General features: G+C 49.7%; 1 protein-coding gene across 9 annotated transcripts in view; it reads left to right on the top strand.

Annotated features, from left to right (window-relative positions):
* The window catches only part of LOC143151772 (cell adhesion molecule Dscam2), a 178,451-nt gene that overhangs the window by 133,471 nt on the left and 24,646 nt on the right, over positions 1–20,334 (top strand). For 7 of the 9 annotated variants that reach the window (XM_076321229.1, XM_076321225.1, XM_076321228.1 and 4 more), the window contains 4 exons: positions 12,163–12,282; positions 15,893–16,072; positions 17,500–17,647; positions 18,898–19,196. In XM_076321229.1, the coding sequence (XP_076177344.1) occupies positions 12,163–12,282; positions 15,893–16,072; positions 17,500–17,647; positions 18,898–19,196 (747 nt within the window). Of the gene's footprint in view, positions 1–1,636; positions 1,988–12,162; positions 12,283–15,892; positions 16,073–17,499; positions 17,648–18,897; positions 19,197–20,334 lie in introns of all 9 variants that reach the window. The other 2 variants (XM_076321232.1, XM_076321227.1) reach the window with 1 other exon arrangement.

Raw genomic sequence — 20,334 nt, 5'->3', positions numbered from 1 at the left:
AAATATCGTCCAATCCATCGCGCGATCGTGCGCGTTCCAGGGGATACGAGGGGATACAACGTTTCACCCCTCGAGAAGTTTCAATCGGGGCGAGTAGAGCGTATCGCGACTCGACCGCCCCTAGTCCTCGTAAGGAGGCATCGACCGACGTTAACGTTTAGCCGTGGTCGTAAATGTTCATTACGCGGGGCTCGTGTGGAGCGCCGTGGCCGAATATTTACGAGCGTGGCGCAATTTTTCACGGGGGAGCGTTGCACCTGTACCGCGTTCAACGGGGGTGTTTACACGGAGGTTGGAACTCTTCGAAGAGCCGGAAGATTTCCAACCGAGTTGAAATAAAAAAACCGAAGGAAATAGAGCCCCGAGAGAAATCGCTGACCGTACGGGGAGCAGAGGTTCTAATCGGCTCTCTCGAGGCTCGCGATCTTTCGAAAACGACGCGCTCTGTATCGATATCGAACCGTGTACACCCCTACGTGGCTCTTCTTTCCAGCTACTTTATTAACCAGTTCGTCCCGAGCGGTGCGAGCCTCGCAGCGACGATATTTGATCCACGGCAAGTGGTATAGGCCCGTGTCCGGTCGGACGCGCGCGCCGCTCGTTTCGCGAGATGCGGGCTCGATCGAACGCGGTCCCTCCTCCTCCTCCTCCTCATCCTCCTCCTCCTCGAAAGCGAGCGGGATTTCGAGTTTCGCGTCTCGCGAGCTCGACCCTCCTGTTCGTCCCTCGTCGTCGACGAGACTTCGAGAAACAGTGCGGGGGAAATCGTCCGTGGAACGAGAGGAGAAGATAAAAGGAAGGGAAAAAAAAGAAGGAAAAAGAAGAAAAAAAAAAAAAGCGGGAACTTTCCGCGTCGCGGGGGGCGACTCGACGATATTACCCGTGAAAGCGTTCGTTTCTTTTTGTCGGACGTTATATCGGAGCGTTGTCGGTACCGAGGGAAACATTAATTACACTCCCTTCGTTCTCGGAAACGGATTAAACTCCGAGCAGTTTGTATCCCCACCTCTCCCCCTCCACCCTGTTCCGCGCCGTTTGTATTTTAATGTTAATTTTAGACATTCGTGAAGAAGATTTATTAACTGCGCCGCGCTTTCGACGCGAACCGAGGCGCCCGGTTAATTCCGTTCCGTTTGGTCCGAAGTCCCTCCCGCGGAGTTTCTCCAGTTCGATGTAATTATCCCGCGAATCGTTCCCGTCTGCGATTCGACGAACAGGAGAACCGATCCGCCCACCTGCCGATCGTTTCGTTTAAAACGAACCGTTCTCGATGTTCGTCGAGGAGGGGTGGTAATTGCTCGTCACCGAGGATCGAAACGCGAGTGTTTTATTTTATTTGATTTATTTTTTCTCGAGAAACGGAACGACCAGGTGAGAAAGTCTCGTCGAGAGGGACGCGTTCCCCCCTGGAACGCGAACGAGAGACCCGTCGAGAGCCTGCTTCCCGAAAAACATCTCTCTCTTTCAGCTTCTAGATCGTTCTTCGCAAAAAGAAAAAAAAAGAAACGAAAAGAAATAGAAAATATATTAAAAGGGAAGGAAAAGTGGCGTCTCCGGTCGAGACACGCGTATAGGCGAAGCGGTTGTTAGATGGCGGCACGCAGGTACATACTATTATCACACGTCACGTTTGTAGTTCCACCGCGGATCTCGCCGTTTTATTTCGAGAACGGTGTGACGGAGGGGATGAGGACACAGCTAATGTGTACCACGAGCCAGGGTGACCAGCCGTTCAACATCACGTGGTTGATGGACGACAGACCGATACAGGTCAGGCCGGGTGACGTCGGCTCGGCGTCGTCTTCGTCGGGCGGATCCAACGCGGCCGTCGTCCAGACGGGCAACAACATACAGATAAGCGACTATCCGCCGTTTTCCAGCATCCTGACGATAAATAACGTCAGCGCTAGGCACAGCGGGAACTACACGTGCCAGATCAGCAACGTCGCTGGCCTGGCCGAATACTCGACCAGCCTCTCCGTTGCTGGTTGGTGTCTCAAACGAGCAAGAACAAAAATCGACATGGTAGCTGTAAGAACCTGTGTACATAAAACCGCGAGCAGTCGATGCATATCGTCTGCCGCGACTCCCCCCCGGAAACCTCTCGTGTGCGTTTCTGCGTATATACGGAAATCACGGGTGTCCGGAAAGCGTGTACACCGATCGAGTTTCATCGGTGGCTTCGAAGCGACCAAGTCGCGCTCTCGAGGACACAGAATCGCGGTTCGAGGATTCGGGAGTCTCGCCGTTGAAACTCGCGAATACGATAACAGGAAAACGAACGAGAAACTTCGAGAACTTATTCGGTGTTCGTTTTATCCACTCGTCGTTTCCGAGATCGTTCGAAGATAGTCCAAACTGCGCGTTTCGACGTATCGGTGTTTCGTCCACGCGATTCGAGATACATTTCGTATCGTTCGAAGCAGTCGCGGATGAAAAATGTCCCGCGTTCCGTTTAAAAACGAACGGTTCCTCCGTTTCGTGAAGAAACCGCGATCTCGAGGAATCTCCGGAACGAGAAACGAAACATTACCGCGGTCTCCTCGAATCGTGGATCGTCCTCGATCGTGTCCTCGCTACTTCGAAAACAACGAAGACGGTTGGGTCCATCCTTTCGGGCGCCTCTTCTTGTACATATGTATATACGCACATGTATATATATATACATATTACGGAACAGTAACCGAACGACCACGGGGAAGGATTGGAGTACGGTGTGTCTCGACGATAATCGATCGGTCGCGTTTCCGGTGACCCCTTCGGTGTCTCCCGGTCCGCGATCGGCACTACCTTCTCGAAATTTTCGCGATCCCTCAACGTTGACGTTTCTCGACCACGAGTTCCGCCAAGTTGCTGCGTATCGAGAATCGAGCCGCCGACGACGCGTCGCGACGCTGGAAAATATCGAAGAGGGAGAGGTCTGTTTCGGTAAACTTCCGCGAACTCGCGACTCTTTGAACTTTCGACCGGAAGTCCTCGTCGAGGACTCGTCTCGAGTCTCCTTCTCTCTTTTTCCTTCTACGCGCGCACACACTACTTTCCCAGCAGTGAATGCCTTTTAACGCAACTTCGTTAACGAAGACGTTGCTCGCGTTACTCTCGATTCGTTTAATTTCTTTAAGCATCCCGTTGCTCCTCAATGGTTCCGTCTAGCGGGGCCCGGCCCGCATTATTTCTCATTCGTTTAATTTCTTCGAGCACCCTCGGACGGACTTTGCGAATTTCCTTGCCATATACCAAAGTACGCGTATTCACGGACGTTCGTCCCGTCGGTGGCGTCCGTTGGGCGGGAATTGAGCATTCCCCGAAAATTACGAGAGTTTCGCGCGAAATTTTCGTCGATCACCGTCGTACGGCCGCAGACGGAGCCGGAGGCGGCGCACGGTTCCTCGAATTAGCACCGAGCACCGAGACGTCTCCAGGGCGTCGTAACGTTTCGTTTGCGAGCGGAGAACGACCGTATTCGGGAAACGCACGGGCCCCGGGAACGACTTTCCTCGCAGATGTTCCGAGACGTTGCGCCAAAAGGGGTCGGGGTTCACCGATCCCCGCAATTACAGTTCGCCAACTGCACCGTTCTCCACCGTGCACGCCTCCACCCCCGGCGGTTTAAGCGCGGAACGATGAACGCTTTTTTTTTCTTCTCCGGTATTTCTTTTTTTCCAGCGCACGTTCTCCCGTACGCTCGTTTCCCGCAACGACGTCGTCGTCTCCGTCCAAGGTTCTCCCCGACCGGTGTTACAAGCCTATCCAAGGGGAGTGGCGTGCAAGAAGTTCTTCCGGTCCCCGGAATCGAGGCTCTCGCGAGAATAGTTCGCGCGGGGAAATTAGTTTCGAGTTTCGAGACGGCGGCTACGGAGGTAATGCGAGTTTTCAAGTTCCCCTCGACAGCGAGGGCCACCGATTTCCGCGTAGTCGACGACTTCTGTTTCTTAACCGTCGTATCGAATCACCGAATCGTTTTCCGGCTGCGTGGCGAACGCCCAGGAGGGGAACCAGACTGGTAAGACGCGAGTCGTTCGGGGCTGTCATCGGGCCGATTAAATTACGTAGAGGTTCGTCGCGCGATGATCGCCCGGTGATAACGCTACGGTGATAAATAATAATAACGGCGGTAGATGGAAGCCGCGCGCATCAAGGAAGACGACGGTGGGCCGCGTTAATCTTCGTTAGCCGGGAACGAATTCTTCTGATAACGATAGAACCCATTACCCTTCTCGTTTTCACCCTCCGGCGGTGGCTGCGTTTACGTGGTTAGAAAGGACGCGGGGGCAACGGGGCCAGACCGGTGGAACAAGATGCGAAAGACGAGGCGAAGAAGTCGCCTTCGGTGGTCGGAGCAACGCGCGGGCGCAAACATCAAGAGTATTAAGAACGTGACACGTCGCGTTACGGCGTAATGTTCTACCCGCCATTCGTATTCACTAGGGTGTCGGGTTCTGTCGTGGCCCCTACCCCCGTCCCCCTCGCGAGTCGGGTAACGTGTAAAAACCACCGATAAATTCGCGTTACACGCGTTATAGCGACGAATCAATGCGTTCGCGGAACGGTACGCGCGTCCGTCGTGATTTCGATATCGTTTTTTCTTTCTTCTCTTTTTTTTTTTTTTTATTTTCTATTTTCCGTCTCGCTCGCTCCTCGCGCTGCCTGAAACAACACGAGCACAGGTGAGGGAGGGGGTGTGTTTCGAGCCGCTAACGAACTATTTTCACAGTCTCCCGTCCAATCTGATCTCGAAAATACGAGGCGTAGCGGGCGACGAAGAACGAGCGGGCACATCGGTTACGAAATATATTTTACAACGTACGGAAGTGGGAACGAACGAACCCTCTTACACTTTCGTCGACTACCGTCTGAGAATCGCGAGAATTTACGACCAGGTTACGTTTTCGCGAGATGTCGAACAAACTGGCGGTAGGGGACAATCGAATTTCGAGCTGAAAATTTCCAAAATCGAGACCTTTGAGTTTTCTCGTCCGGAGTTGAACGCTCTTTGGGCGTAGAAAACGTTCTTCTTAACGGAACGGAAGAACGGTTCCAGTATATCAAAGACGTTGTACGTAATCGGGAAAAATCTCAAGGTTTCGCGACATTCTCGCGCGGAGTTACGCCCTCGGACAGGAATAACTTCAACTTTGGAACTCCCGGCGAAAGTTAATATCTCCGTTGTTTTTTTCTCGCGTTTCCGCGCGATCTTAAGTAGAAAATACTCCCGGAAGAACTTCTGTTCGAGGAAAGGAAATTAGAAAAAAAGAAAAGAGAAGAAAAGAAAATATCGTTTCTTTCGCAGTTCGACGTTCTCTGGGCGCGAAAGGTACGCTTCTCGATACGATGAAAAATTGACTGCCGAGTGTCCAGAAACGTTGTATTTCCAGGCAATCGGGAAAAATTCGAAAGCCCTGCGACGTTCCGGTGTCGAGTTGTACCCTCGAACGACGCAGAGAATAACTGGGACTTTAGAACCGTCGTAAAAATTCATATCTCTCCGTTATTCATTCCCAGTAGCCGCGTACGACCGGATGGGAAACGTTCCACGGAGCTTCTGCTTATGGAAATTTAAAAAATATCGATTCTTTCGATACGTCGTGGTAACGTGATCTCTTAAGAACGATCGCTCCGGTCGGAAGTCGACTCCGTTTGGGCGAAACTCGCGCTGATTTTCGAGACGCGGCCGATATCGGGCCAAAATGGGAGCCAATCGAGTGGAAAATAGGGTGCGCGATTTTCAACGATCAGCGAAAACGTACGGAACGATAAGGGCAAGAACGGTCCTCGCGGTGGGAACGATAACGGGCAAGGAGGTTGCACGGTATCGAGCCAAGCGATAAGGAACACCTGACTTTCCATTTGTTTTCCATTATTATAGCGCGGCAGCCGGTCCTGCCGCGTCGTTGCAGTATATCCGTTGTACGGTCGGTGTGTTCTGGAATCGGACGACGATACCGTCCGGAAGCGAATAACGTCTAGCCGTGTCGTGGAACAGGAGCTGGAACGGAAACGGCAACGTGTTCGGATAAACGTGCACGCGCGTTTGCTCCGTTATCGGGTACACGTGTCCTAATGTCTATAAAACGACGGGTACGTCTCGTCATTCGAAAGCCATTTCGCACGAGAGCGTCTCCCGACCAAGGAACGGAAACGTTCTCGCGTCAGAGGAGGAACGCCAGAACGTAGGATACACAGGCGTATCGCTTAAACTCGCGATCTCGAAACGGTCCTTGTACATTTTTTTGTTCTCTTCGAATCGTCCGACGACAAAGCTACCGCTACGCTCTTCTCTCCTACCCAGACATCGTTTCGAACGCGAGTCGCTCGCGCCGGAACCGTGTACGTTTGCGCACGCATACCTCCAATATGCAAAACTCATGCAAATCGTATGCGGAGTACGTAGCAACGGAATATACGCACTTACGTGTACTTATGAAAAATATGCAAAACCAAGTGTGCACCATTGAAACTCTCGAAACGGCGAAACGAATGCCCGATTAAACATTTCCCTCGGAATCTTCATCTCGATAAAGAGAGCTACATCCGGAGAATTATTTTTTCCTACCTCGGTCGTTAGGTCTCCCGTGTACTTCTTCTCTTCTCGACGCGTTCGAACGATTTATCGTCTCGTTCCGAAATTTTTCTCCGCGTTGCGACTTCTCGTACGGCGAATCTTCCGCCACTCGACATCGATCGAGTTCGGTTCTCGCCGGTCGAGAGGAAGAGTAAAATTAGCTTCCACTTTCGGGGAAAAGTGGATAGAACGAGGAGGTTCGGTTAATTAGTCTCCGCGATCTCCAGATACGAGTTCTCCTCGCTTTTAGGCTGCTCCGCGCGCGCGAGGCGTTCCAAGTTCCTCGAACTCGGCCAATCACGGCACACTTTCAACGGAGCTGGCTCCCCGAACGTTTAAAAACAGTCGCCGGGAACCTTTCGTACTGCCGCGAAACTCCTCGCTCGCCTCCATTACGTCCATAAATAATTAAGTGTCAAGTTTTCGCTACGGGAGTCTTCGTCCCGAAGTCGAGCGATTTCGCTACGAAGTTCCGCGTCCTCGCTCGACAATGCACACCCCCGCGCTCCCCCACGTCCCGTGGAATCGCGAAACAAATTTCCACCCCACGGCTCTTTGCGCGTTCCCTGAAAACACTTTGCAGCCGAACCTGCAAAGCACGGCCGATGCTCCCGCTCGTACGGAACTCGTTGCGCTTTTAGCTGGTGCTCCGCTCGCCTATGATCGGGACGCGCCATCTTCCCGTGTTACCCCTCTGCAACAGGTCCCACGATCGGGCCGCGCCCTTTATCGAGAATTTTCTGTTTGCTCTCGTCGTTTCGAGCGCCATCGTCCTTTGTCGTCGGGCGCCTTTCACCGGGAAGAACGGACGAACAAATAATGGAAACTGCAATATCTTCGACGAGCGATTGTTATTTCCCGTAACTTTGTCCGCGAGATCCCATTCGCGAGATTCGTCACGGTACTCGTCGTCGAGCGACAAAATCAGGATCGACGTTTCGTCCGGGGTAGCGATTTTCATCGCGAACAGAGACCGGTAGGAATCACCGGCTTCGATACTCGTGAATTTTCGAGTCAAATTTTGATCGCGAAGTTTCCAATCTTTTTGGAGGATAATGTAGGTGATTAAAATTCTACGCCTGTCCGTGAGTCTCGAGAGATTCGATCGTTGGATACTCGTTTGTGTGGTGAATAAAAATTGATACGTCACGATTCTCAAGACTCGAGAGCGTCGAACAGTTTGCGTATCCGTAAAATTTCGGAAAGTCTCGCGGAGAAACAATTTCTCCTCGCGGTGTTCGAAGAGTAAAATGAAATTCGCGCAGCCGGGAAAAGGGGTTAATTCCGCATCGCGTTTGTTCCGAGAACCCAACACGACAAGACCTCGTACACGTTCGAGAGCGGAACGCGGAAAAAGTAGCTCGCAGTTGAAACAATCATTCCGGGGAGCATTGTCCCGGTGAACCGTATCGTCCCGACTATTCCAGCCATCCGGGTCCCTGGAAGACTCGATGTAGCCGAATTCGGGTTACTGGGTTCGAGGTGGACCGTTTCCTCGAATGCCGGGAGCTCCGCATAGCGGTCCGCATAGCGATGCACGTGGTACCGATTCGTACCGAGGTGTTCGAACGGAAACTAGCCTCCTTTTCGCGGTGACTTTTCGAAACGCGATGGAATACTTCGCGCGTCCGTGTTCGCGACGACGCCACCACGTACTCCAATCCTCTTCGAGGCGACAACACTCTCGCGGAGAAGCGATTAATCCCTTGCCTTACGATTTCATTTGCGACCGCGCGTGTATAGTTACGGGCTGGTTCTTTTTCGCGCGAGAGACACACACTCGGTGGGTGTGTCACCTGACGCCGATCGACACGTGAGTCAACTTTCAAAAATTGCAAAAATATCCAAATACCTTCGTCAACAACGCGAGCATATTTTATCGGGTTTGGTATTAGCCTACATTTCCACGGAAGAGGGATAAAAAAAAAAAATAGTAACGAAACGCGAAAGGAAGCTTTACACAGTGTAATGGTTCCGTTGCCGAGAAACATACGATATATTATACTTGGGATTTGTTTCGTTACGTGCGAAAGAAAAAAAGCTCACTCTCGAGTATCATCGTTTGCATTAACCAAACAAACGTGGATACGTTTCTCACTGGTTTCTCGGTATATTTCCGTGCCAGTGTTTCTCGTTTACGACATTGTAAAAGGCACGAAATCACCGCCGATATGGACGACACACGTTCGTCCGTCGCAAAGACTGAAAAAATACACCGCGAGTCCGACTCGTGTTTATTACGCTTGACCCGTAAATACGGACCACGAGTCTCGTTCTATATTTTAAGGCAAGGGGTTAACGGCACCGAGGAAAGAATTATGAAAAAAAAAAAAAAAGAAAGAAAAAAAGAAACACGACCCGATAGGCCGTACAGCACACAATCGTCCCGTAAGTCCAAGGGTTCTTTCACGTACCAACGGAAGGGGACAAGGTTTCTAGGGACGCAGACTTAACGTGAACCCGTTTTGTTCGTAATTTTGTTTTATTTCTCATCCGATTGCATGCCAAGCCGACGAAACCGATTCAACCGGGACCGGAACGGTTCTCGCGGACACGGTTTCTTTCGTTCGCGCGAAATTATAAACCGGAAGAGCACACACGGTTCTCGGTCGACGATTAAGTCGCCCGCCAAGTAAATCCGTCGACGAGCCCGGGTAAGGCCAACAGACAAAACGAAAGAAAAACAAAGAACGAGAGAGTACCTTCGTTTGTCGAATATTCTGTTTTTTTTTACTCTCTTCTCTCTGTTCATCGTTCAGTTATTGTGTACATCCTCACGTTCATCAGCATTTTGTAAAGAAGTTCGATGTAGTAAACGAGCGTTGAGCGAGCTGAATTTAATTAGAATTAGACACGTTTTGTTGTTACGGCCGTTTCGTTTTGCGAACGGTTCCTTGTTTTTCCGTTTGATTTTTATCTTCTTCTTCTTCTTCGTTTCCTTTTTGTTTCGTTGTTGTTTACGCGTGTTCGTTAGTTAGAGTATCATTCTACTTCTTTGATTGTACTTTTGTAGCGGTTTCGTGTACCGAGAGATACTTATTGTGCTCGTGCAATGCAACAAATGTCTGTGACAGATGTAAAGCATGCGTTCGCGTAGTTAACGTTTCTGGTTCATACGTTTCTCGTAATAATTTTTTCTCACTCATGGTATTTTTCGTATATATACATATACGAAATATGTATATCCATATGTGTGCAATGTGTATACGTATGTATACATATGTCTATGTGTATATACATACGAGCAACTTGGAATGACGATGGAAGAGAATGTTGGAAGTAACGTTTTATATACATTTACTGTGTGCCTCGAGTTTCTGCGTGTTTTTCTTCGTACTGATTACAAGTAACGTTCTTTGAGATAGGTTTGCGTTGTTCGTACGTTGTTCTTTAAATCGATCGTTATTACATTATATATTCACGTAAATCTTTTTTACTTGGAATGATGCCTGCCTGTGTTTCGTTATACTTTTTTCAATAATTCTTGCACGAGACACGTTACCCCGACCAACGGTATACTTTTTCCTATACAATTTTTCGTAAGAATACTCTCTCCTCGTTTGATAAGATCGATCGATGGGTTCCCTCCTTCTATTTCTTTCTTTTCTTTTTATTTTAATTAACGTACATTGTGTTTCCCACTTTCGAGACTTCGTTGCTGAATACACATTCAGTTCACCACTTAACGAAGAATACGTTCCCACGAAACCAGCACGATTTTATTTACATTAAGAACGCACGTATTTTCCTTTTCCCGTTTCAATGGTTTCATTCAGTCGTTCGTTCGTTATTTTAATTGCTGCTCGAAGTTTCTTCCTGGTAATTAGTTTCCTTTTGATTGAGACAACGAATGAGTAAACATTTCCATCCCTTCGATACGACATCGTCAATTCAAGTAATCCAAACACAGACACCGTCGGCTCTGTTGACACACAGTTGTTGTTTTACACACTTAGCGATGCGTAAGTATGCAGTACATCGAACCCGTTGGGAATTGCATGCGTTTCTCACAACACGAATACGTAAATACAACAGTCACACGCGACAGTGAAAACAGTAAACGATCGACGATCCCCGTCGACGGAAACCGTACTTCGATCTTCCGTCTCTGGCGAGCGACGTTCGCGAGAACAATAGCTAATTATTTACTATGGTATATTTCCTAGTCCGTTAAAAAAAAAAATTAAAAGAGAGAGAAAACAAAAAATAAACGTTCTCCGTTACTCCGTACGGCAGCTCTGTTATTCGAGATATTTTCAACGCCATTGTTATATTTTTCGAAGATCGAATTTCGTACGGGAGAATAATTAATCGGAACATTTCTAAGCGTTATTACGAGAGAGCTCTACGCATAGAGGGTGAGCGAGGACCGACGAACGTAAAAGAAAAAAAGAATCGAAAGCGTAGAATCGAATTATCCGACGCGTGTCCTTCTTTACGGAGAAAATACGTAACATCGAGTATAATTTGATCAATGTGTTTGACCAACGTTTGATATTTCTACCGGTGTTGGTATTTGCGAACATCGATTGTGGTACGGTATTAACTACTTTAACCGGTTGTAATTAATTAGTAGATAGTCAGATAGATAGAAAACGGGTAGTATTAGCGTCAATGTCTACGAACGCTAATTCAAGTAGAAATACCGGGAACTGGACGGACACGCTGGCAGAGTCGTACTCGATGCCACGCGTGCTCGACGAATGTTCGCAATTTATTTTCTCGAGTAAGAAGGCTCGTATCGAAAAATTGCATTCTACCATTTCGATTTATTTTTTGCGCCGAAAAGCATTCTCTGCCCGATTTATACCTCGACTCGTATCATTTAAATTTATTACCTGGAACGTCGCCTGTATTTTCGTTGCTTCGAACAATGTTCCGTAGAAAAGTCCCGTGGTATCGCGAGTGCGGTGCAACGCAACTAAAAATATTTTCAATCCAGAGAAATACGATCAAGTAAAATATAATTTACCACGGTAAAGAATCACGAAATTGAAACATTCAATTCCGACTGGAAAAAATTCAAAATTCACTCGCCGCGTAAAAATATTCAATTCAACTTTCCGAGTAGATTTCAATCAAAATACTCTCCGCGCTGATACCTTCACAGAAATTATTCGTACAATATTCCTTTGACGTCTTTCGTCGGAAACGAGTTTTCTTTTTCGCAAAACTGGAGGAAATATTTCGATTAGCGAGATAAGACGGGCCAGGCCGTGTAAGAGGATTCGGCGGTGGCCAGGCCCGCCTTTAGAGGGCTCAATTTGTTCACCGAAAGGAATCTCGAGCCGTGTCCGTGGTAAAGAACGATCAGATGTTTCGCCGGGACGAAAACGAAGCATTGTGTCGGCGTACGGGAAACGGTTCTCGCGAATACGGCGAGACGGGGGATCACGGTTCAGGGGAGGGAAAGACGTTGGCAAAGGTGGCGGACAAAGGGCACGGATGCCGTAATTGACGGCGATTCGTGTCCCGTGAACGGGGCCCGTATAGAAAACGTCGTCGACGGGGATCGCGCGGGATCGGGCTCCGGATGAAACGCACGTCCGAAGCGAGCCGGCGAGCCGGAAGATTTTAAGCCAATTGGATCGTATTTTTAGTGCCGCCGCGGTGGACGGTGGAACCTATCGACCAGAACGCCGTTGTAGGTCACGGCGTCTCCATCGCCTGTCAGGCTGAAGGATTCCCCATTCCGACTGTGACTTGGAAGCAATCGATCGGTAAGTCACGACTCCTTGAAGCCGGGGCTCCCGTTTGCGACCTGGCTTTTCCCTCCGCCGGCTGCGTTCTGAAAAACGCGTCCAATCTTGCCCTGGAAATCGCGAAACGCGACTACAGACATCGACCGACTAACACCACCGCGTCGAACAACCGCGTAAAATTAGTTTCCCGATGTTTTCCCGTGCGTCCTCCCACCTTTGTTTCCTTTGATATTCGGTTCGAGCTCGGCTCAGATCGGAGTACCTTGCGAGTGTAAACAATTCCGAGTGCTGTTTTCTCGGAACGCGTACGGGTACATTTACGAGCGAACGATGGTCGAGAGTGTACGTACAGCTCGAGGAGTCGGAGAAAGTCCCCGAGGTGGGAGAACCCATCACTTTTATAATACACCGAGCGTTTCCTTGGTCGTGTTTGGGTTTTATCATCTCGCGTGTGTACTCGATTTATAGAGTTTGTCGTAGATGTCGGCCAATCATTTTTCGGATGTTAAGTATTGTTCTTCGTCGAGTCTCGTGCCAAAGATTTCTTATCATCCAGAATCGTCTTTTGCATCCTCGTACGATCTAGTTCCCGCCACGATCAGGCCACGCCCTCTGCGTTGTCTTTTTCAAGTCGTAGACCCGGTCCGCGCTTATTAGTTTTTACTCACAACGGTGTACTCTATTGCTCGAATATTCCGGTTATCGTCCCTTGCACGATAAAGTTCCCGTTGCCCTTTGAGACGACAGACAGGGACGTCTGGTGGTTTTAAAGCACATTTTATTTCCCCTCGCATCTTGGGTGGCGCTTAATAAGCGGTATTCGATGCTTCCGCTTTGACGGCTTTCTTCTACCTCTGCGAGACATGCTCGCGTCGATTTTCCGCCGGCAACTGCCTTTGCCCGATCCTTATTAGCAGCCCTTATTCATTTTGCGTTTCTTCCGTAATGGTTTTCGTTCGGAGATGGGAAATTCTGAGCATTCACGACTCCCTCGTTTTCCGGCCGCGTTTAATTGGCTGGATCAACGCGTCTTCGTCGAACCTTCGCCGATGGAATCGTAAAACCCTTCTGTGTCACGGGGGAAATGACCTTATTCAAAATAGACGAAATCCTTCCACCCTGCCTCCTTCTCTCTGGTGAATTTGCATCAAATTTCCCACGGTCGTAAATCTACGCGATCGTCAATTCCTGTTGCCAATTTCCCACCAAATCGATACAAGGCGGAAGAGAACTCGCGCGAAAAAAATAACAAAAAATCACTCTGCTTTCGGACGATGCATAGTTTCAACGAGTTACCATTAGTTTCTGCCGATTTTTTTACCACGGGACGCGGTTACAATTGAACCCTGGTACTCGCAAATGTTCTCTCGCGACACCCGACTCGGGTCGTCCGAACGAGGTACGTTCGAGATGGTTTCGCGTTACAACGGAAAGAAAATATTATTTTCCACGACGATCGACACCGATGCGCGCTAACTGTGTATCGAGTACAGAAAGCAACGATTTCTTCGGTAATTTTTGGCGCGAGTCGCCAAAAACGGATCAAAGTTCGCTCATTGCGATTCGAAACAACCGTTTTTCCCTTCCGGATTGCCGAAGAAGACAATGAAATCGTTTATCATCGATCTTCTCCCTTTGTTTCTCGCTCGCTCAACCCCCACCTTAACAACTCCAATAACTTTGGATGACTTTTACGTCGATCCCAGCGCTCGTCGTTTTCATTAAGTTACACCTGTCGGATAGTATTTAAACAGAGGGGCGGCGCAAGGATCAGTCAGACATTTCGCTGAACGAAGGTTTTCCGGCGGTCTCGTTCAGCTTGAAATAAGCCCTCCGCTCAATAAAGCGCCGGTATAATTAGTTTCATCGGTTCGTTGATCGCGAACATTATATTGCCGGTGCTGCTTCGGGAATGGAATACGAACAATGACATTTTTTTCTTCGCCGTTTATTCCGATTTCGCGGTCGAGCGTCGTATTCTCGGGGCACGTTTCTCGGTTGCTGTTATACCGGGTGGAACCGGAAACGCGTTATCATTGGTAGAAAATTTATTCGTTCGTTTCTCTCGTTGAAACGTAAAAACACTCCCTTCGTGGTTGTGATTGGATCTTCGTTGCGCGTAAAAAAGAAACTTTATTTTTTACCATCGAGGACAAGAGCGGACGATTGAGATTAATAATACGATCCAACGACGGGATGTGTTTCCACGTTCGCGCGTGTTTCCCTTTTCGAGCGTTAAATATTTTAATGGTCGAGAACCAATGTTTTCCTCGATGAGCGCCACTGGATCTCGCAGAGGTCGACTGCACTTTCCGCGAAAACTGTATCTTTTCACGCAACGCCGAGCTTTCTTTGGACATTTACCCGTTTTCCCGCTGTTTATTGTATCGGAAAGAATGTCGGGCGACGTTGATCCGACGGCGCAGCGTTCCCTTGTTGAAAGAAGGAAACGCGACACCGTGAATTCCGACCGATACTCTAATACCGGGGAGCATTCTGTAACGTCATAAACGTGCGCCCAGTGACACAGGATTCCTTCTTCCACGGGGTAAGACAACCAACGTTTTCACCCCGGTGATCTACGTTGACTTTTCAAATACGAGAAAAAGTCTCGGGGAGAAACGGTTCGATTCGGTGAGACAAATATTACAAAGGTCGAATCGTTTTCTCGGTCGTCGATGTCTCTCGTGCCGAGTCCACGTGGAAAAATCTTACGCGTTCGGTTTTCCTTCGCGATCCAGAACCATTCACCATCCACGAAACGAATCGTTTTTACGTAAAGTTACGTTTGCCCGCGACGAACGAGCGGTGAACAGCCGAAAGAAAGGTTACCCGTGAGAGCGAGCTCGGTGGCGGACAACTTCGGAAAATTGGCCTCGAAGAAGAGAAGCCCCTTTCCTCCCCGGAGTGTACACACCACGGGCAGAGAGGTTTCGAGGATTTGTTTTCTGATAATGTATGTTTTAACGGTCAAATATTTGCGAACACTTTTCCATTCCTTTGTGGTCCACCGTTTTCAATGTCGAGATTTCTGGGTCATTGCAGTTTCCCGCGTATCAAAGCATTGTGTCGCGCGAAACGTTTTCAATTTTAACGGGGAATTTTTTTATGCGCCCAGAGAGCACGGAGCGAGGATCGAAAGGTGTACAAAGGGCAGGACGTTTTCTTCGACAATTGTTAATTCGCGCGATGTAATCTCGGGACGAATTCTCGAGATCTACCATCGATCTCTTACGCGAGTCACACTCGGCTTCGCACCTACGTGTGAACTGTTCATTTCATTTTAAACGTCGTCCTCGAAATTCGACCACCGAATCTCGAACCATCCTGTACAAGTCGATAGAATCGATTCGACCGGTCCGATCGACGGATTCCTTCTCCCTCGATATTCCAAAATCGTTCCAATGTGTTCGAGTTGACCGGCTTCCTTGTTTAATTCGCGTCGAGTATCGCGATCTCGACTCGTTTTCGGTGACGCGTTTGTCGCGTAATCCGTATCGCGAGTCTCGCGTTTGTCGCGTCCAACACGATATTAGAAGGCAAGGGGTTAATAACTGGAAGCCAGACGCGCGAATGAACGTTACGGGTCGCATTTGACGAGTAATGGCCGGTCCCTTGGAACATTCAGGCGAGACTCCAGGCGACTACAGAGAACTGGGATACAGCGGCACGGAGGGAGCCGGGGTTGCCGAGAACGGGTCCTTGACGATCCCACGGGTATCCAGAGATCACGCCGGGTACTATCTATGCCAGGCGAGCAACGGCATCGGCCCCGGCCTCAGCAAGCTCATTCAGCTAACAGTTCATGGTAAAATATTCACGCAACACGGAGTTACCGCCGGCTGGATCTGTGTCAGCCATCGGGGCTCACGAACTTGGGATTCCGTCCACGATCGACTGGCCTGGAATTCTTCGTTTCGCGGCCCGAAATTCTGTTCACGAGCTCGAACGATCGGGGGAAATGCCCGCTGGAAGTGTCGTTATCGGGACGTGTGCCTCGAAAACCCGCGCCTACATCGAGCTTGTTACTCCAAACTACGAAACGCGGAATTGATCCAACGATTTCTGATAAACGCGGATCTCTTGGCCGCGCCCAACGAGAGTCCATTTCGGTCCGGTATAAAAGATGCAACGTTTTCTCGAGATGTTCGAAAGACAGTTACGAAAGTATATTTAGACATTTTTGCCACAAATTTTCTATAACGACCATCCGTGTAAATCTCGAACCGACCGTCCATCGAGTTTTCTCGCTCGAGACCGCTACCACGGACCGTTTAATACGCTGAGCGATTTTTAATATCTTCCACGGAGCTTTCGATCACTGCTCGTAGACCGAACGTACTTCGTTCTCGAGATATCGAAGGCAGCTGGGAAAATATGCTTATCAATTTGCGCGCTAAATCGTTTACGCGTATACTTCGAACCGTTGGTATAAATTTTGCTACCGACAGTAGCTCCTCTAACGAGTTTGACCAACTGCAATCGCAGTATCTAATATACCCCTATGTTGTTAACTCGACTTAAACTCGCCGCGTGAATAATCTATACCCGTTGGTCGCGCGCGATTGAATTAGATTATTGCAACGGAGTTGCTTGCCAGGAGTTTCGCGACGCGGTACCACCGATCGCGACTTTAACTCGATGGAGTATCGATACGAATGAAATTTAGCGGTTTGCGGTCTCGACGACAATTTTCGACCCTCGGTAATTCCAAGCTCGCCCTATTGAACCGTTACGAGTTCTCGTCGAACAATCCTGCACTCGAGGTACGAAGATACTTCACGAACGTCGAGCATAGAATCGTACGTAGAAAAGATAACGCTCAAAATTGTACAAATACGGAACGATACCTCGTGCTCGACTAAATCGTCCTCGAAGCATGTAAAAAGACGCGCTCGACGCGGCGCGCTTGTTAAACGCGCAAGTTTCGTCCCGAGGAATCGTCGATTGTCTTTTCGAGTCGAACGTTGCCGGTGTCTCGCATCCGAGTTCGCAAAGAAAATTTAACGAATCCCGAATCTCCGTTCCGTCGCGAAAAAGTTGCGAAACTAATGATTAACCGCTCGGAGGTTTAACTTGGACGGGGCGAATTGTGAAAGTTTCGCGTCTTTCGAGGAGAATCGATAAACCCCAGTCGCGACGATACAATTCGGTACAACGACGGCGGGCGTTTCCTCGGCCAGAAACGAGCGAGCGAGCGAACGAACGGAAATTAATCCGCGATTTCTGGTACAGCGGGCCCTCAGATATTGGTGAAAACAAGGGAGGAGTCGGTGCGACGAGGTGAGAGCGTGACGCTGCGCTGCGAGGCCAAAGGAGACGCTCCTCTTGATCTGAGCTGGCGTGCCCGTGACAGCAGAGTCGATCCCAACTACGATGTTAGGTTTGTATCGAAATTAATCAAGCCCCCATACCCTTGCGAGCTCGCGCGGTTCTACGCAGCACGCACGATCGATGAGACTGACACTTCGATCTCCTATCGGGCACCGGAGGGTACATGTTAATTACAGCGGAAGTCGCTCGAGACGGACCAACCGAACAACATAACGCGCCCTCGGGGGTACGAACCAACGTTTCCAGGGAAACTCGTACCCATCGGAAGGGACAATACGCGAGAAGAATTCCATCCCAACGGGGGAACACGTCCTTTCCAGAGATATCGATCTTTGCATTTGTCAATTTTTTCACTCGCGCATTAAAAAGCGCATCCTTCGAACGAAACGTTTCTCTCAAATTTTCACCGAGAGACGTCGATGCTCGTAAAAAAACACGAGCATCCCCGTACCGAACGATAGAGGCGTCGAGTCGAGTAAAATTGGTATTCGATTCGACACCGGATAAACGGTCAACGGATGGTGTGTTCCCCTCGAGAGGAAGGCTCGAGAAAAAATTTGCAAGGTTCATTGGTTAATGTTTCGTTTGAAATTGTAGACGGCTCCGTATCGGTACAGTTTCTAATCCCGTTCTTATTAAAAACCGAATCCCATAGTTTCGTTGGAAGTTTTCGGCCCTCTGCGTATCGCGAACAGCGAGTGCAGCGACCGAAGATGGTTGCGGATACGTTTGAAAAATTTCACTCGAGCGTAAGAACCACGGCGCGCGAACGCCTCTTCGAAAAGAATCCCGTGTTTGAAGACGATAATTGGAGCGATCTTTTTCCAAGAGCGAGCCTCGGTTCGGCACACTCCGGCGTCGATGGCTGCGCTACAAAGTACGCGACTCGACGCCACGGTCGACGAGTTTCCTCGAAACATTTTCCCAACAACGGCTCGCTGCGGGAACGCTCGCTCCTTCATCGTGGAATTATACCGTTCATCCCTGGTTGCGTTCCCCGCTAACTTTCGCTCGCGTAAAATTACTCCCCGATAACGGTGGAGGTACGAGGGTGGGGGGAACGAGTCGACGTTCATCAATAATTCCCCGGCGTAGACCTCGTCAAATATCTATCAAATCCCGTGGATCCGGCGCGTAGTTGGCGCGCGCCACGTTAACGGGCGGGGTTGGATGGTCGGATGGTCGGATGTGAAAAAAATCGAACGGAATCCAGCACCATCCATCAACGTTCCCAGAGTGTTCCGGGTCTCGGGTTCCTCCTGCGCGTCGATCAAGCCAGGAGGGTTTTCTTTCGATCAGGTACACGATAGACAAAATGAAGACCACCGGTCGGGAGATCTCGATCCTGAGGATCGTCCAGGCGAATCACATAGACCGGGGCGATTACGTCTGCGTCGCGACGAACGCGTACGGCCACGCCAGGGCGACGATCCACTTGCTGGTCCAGGAGCCGCCGAATTTCCCACGGAATGTACACGTGAGCGAGCAGGGTAGCCGATCGTTGGTGTTGTCCTGGTCGTCGCCGTCCAGCGAACAGGATCCGGCGCACGCGAGCTCGCCCATCACCAACTACATCGTCCAGTACAAGGAGGCCCAGGGTACGTTCCCCAGACACGCTTTGTCCAGGCGTTCGGTACACGACCGCCGCGATGTATTGGCACGACGCGCGCCGCGATTATCGATCGAGCGGTGAACACACCGCTGTCCATTCGACGTCAGCCGGGACCTGGCCGTCCCAGCCACCGAAAAGCTTCTCAGATACCCTTTACCCGGTGTAATTATCCACCTAGGAAAATTACCAACCGTTCGTTTTCACCGCGATTTCGAACCAATGGTGGCTCGCGTTACACGCGCACCCGTCCAGCCGACCGATACCGAGAGACACCTACGGAGAAACTTCCTGCACGCGCCATGGAACCCTCCTGCCTGCCTCGAGGGTTCAATTACGCGTACACGTCGCGTTCCATCCGCGCGTCTCTCGTTTACGAAAATCGGGATATCTACGCGCGTAGCGAACGTTAGATTCATTTTCATTAGATACGCATATTCATCGTGCATTCGTTAACGTTCCTCGACCGCCGTTAACCGACCTCGCGCCTCTCCATGGGAACAAACGGTGGGAATTACCGGGGGTGTTATCTCAAAGGGAAGAGCAAATATTATAGGAGGAAGCCGGGGGTATTGTTTCTGCGAATGGTGTTCTCACGGTCGGCGAGTTCCGAGTCGAATAGCTTTCGTTAAATTATGGGTCACGTGTAGCTTCCGTCGTCGTCGTCGTCGTCGTCGTCGTCGTCGTCGTTATCGTCGTCGTCGAAGGAAGCTATTGTTTCAACGAAGATACGACGGGAGATCGCTCACGGACGTGTACGGGCGAATCGCGCGCAAAAACCGGCCATGTTTATCGGGCAAGAAAATTGTTTTCGATCTCGCGCGTGGTCCGATCGATCGCCGCGTCGACGAAACTTTGATACTTCGATGTCCAGGTGTTCGAACACCACGGTACCGCGTACCCACGTTCCGTTAGAGCCGAAAAAGTTCGTTCTGTTCGGCCGTGTTCCGGTAACGGTAATTCGATAACGAGTAGGACGCGGATCCAAATTCAGGGACGACCTCGTTTTCTTCGGATCCTCTTTCGGTGATAATTGGAGGGACGGTAATTGCGTTCCACGAACGAAGGAAGGGTCGTCGTAATCGATCGTCGACGAACAAACACTTTTTTCCAATCCTTCCGAACCG

Source organism: Ptiloglossa arizonensis, chromosome 9, assembly GCF_051014685.1.
Source record: "Ptiloglossa arizonensis isolate GNS036 chromosome 9, iyPtiAriz1_principal, whole genome shotgun sequence".
Classification (NCBI taxonomy): Eukaryota; Metazoa; Arthropoda; class Insecta; order Hymenoptera; family Colletidae; genus Ptiloglossa; species Ptiloglossa arizonensis.
This window is presented reverse-complemented; position numbering and strand designations above follow the sequence as displayed.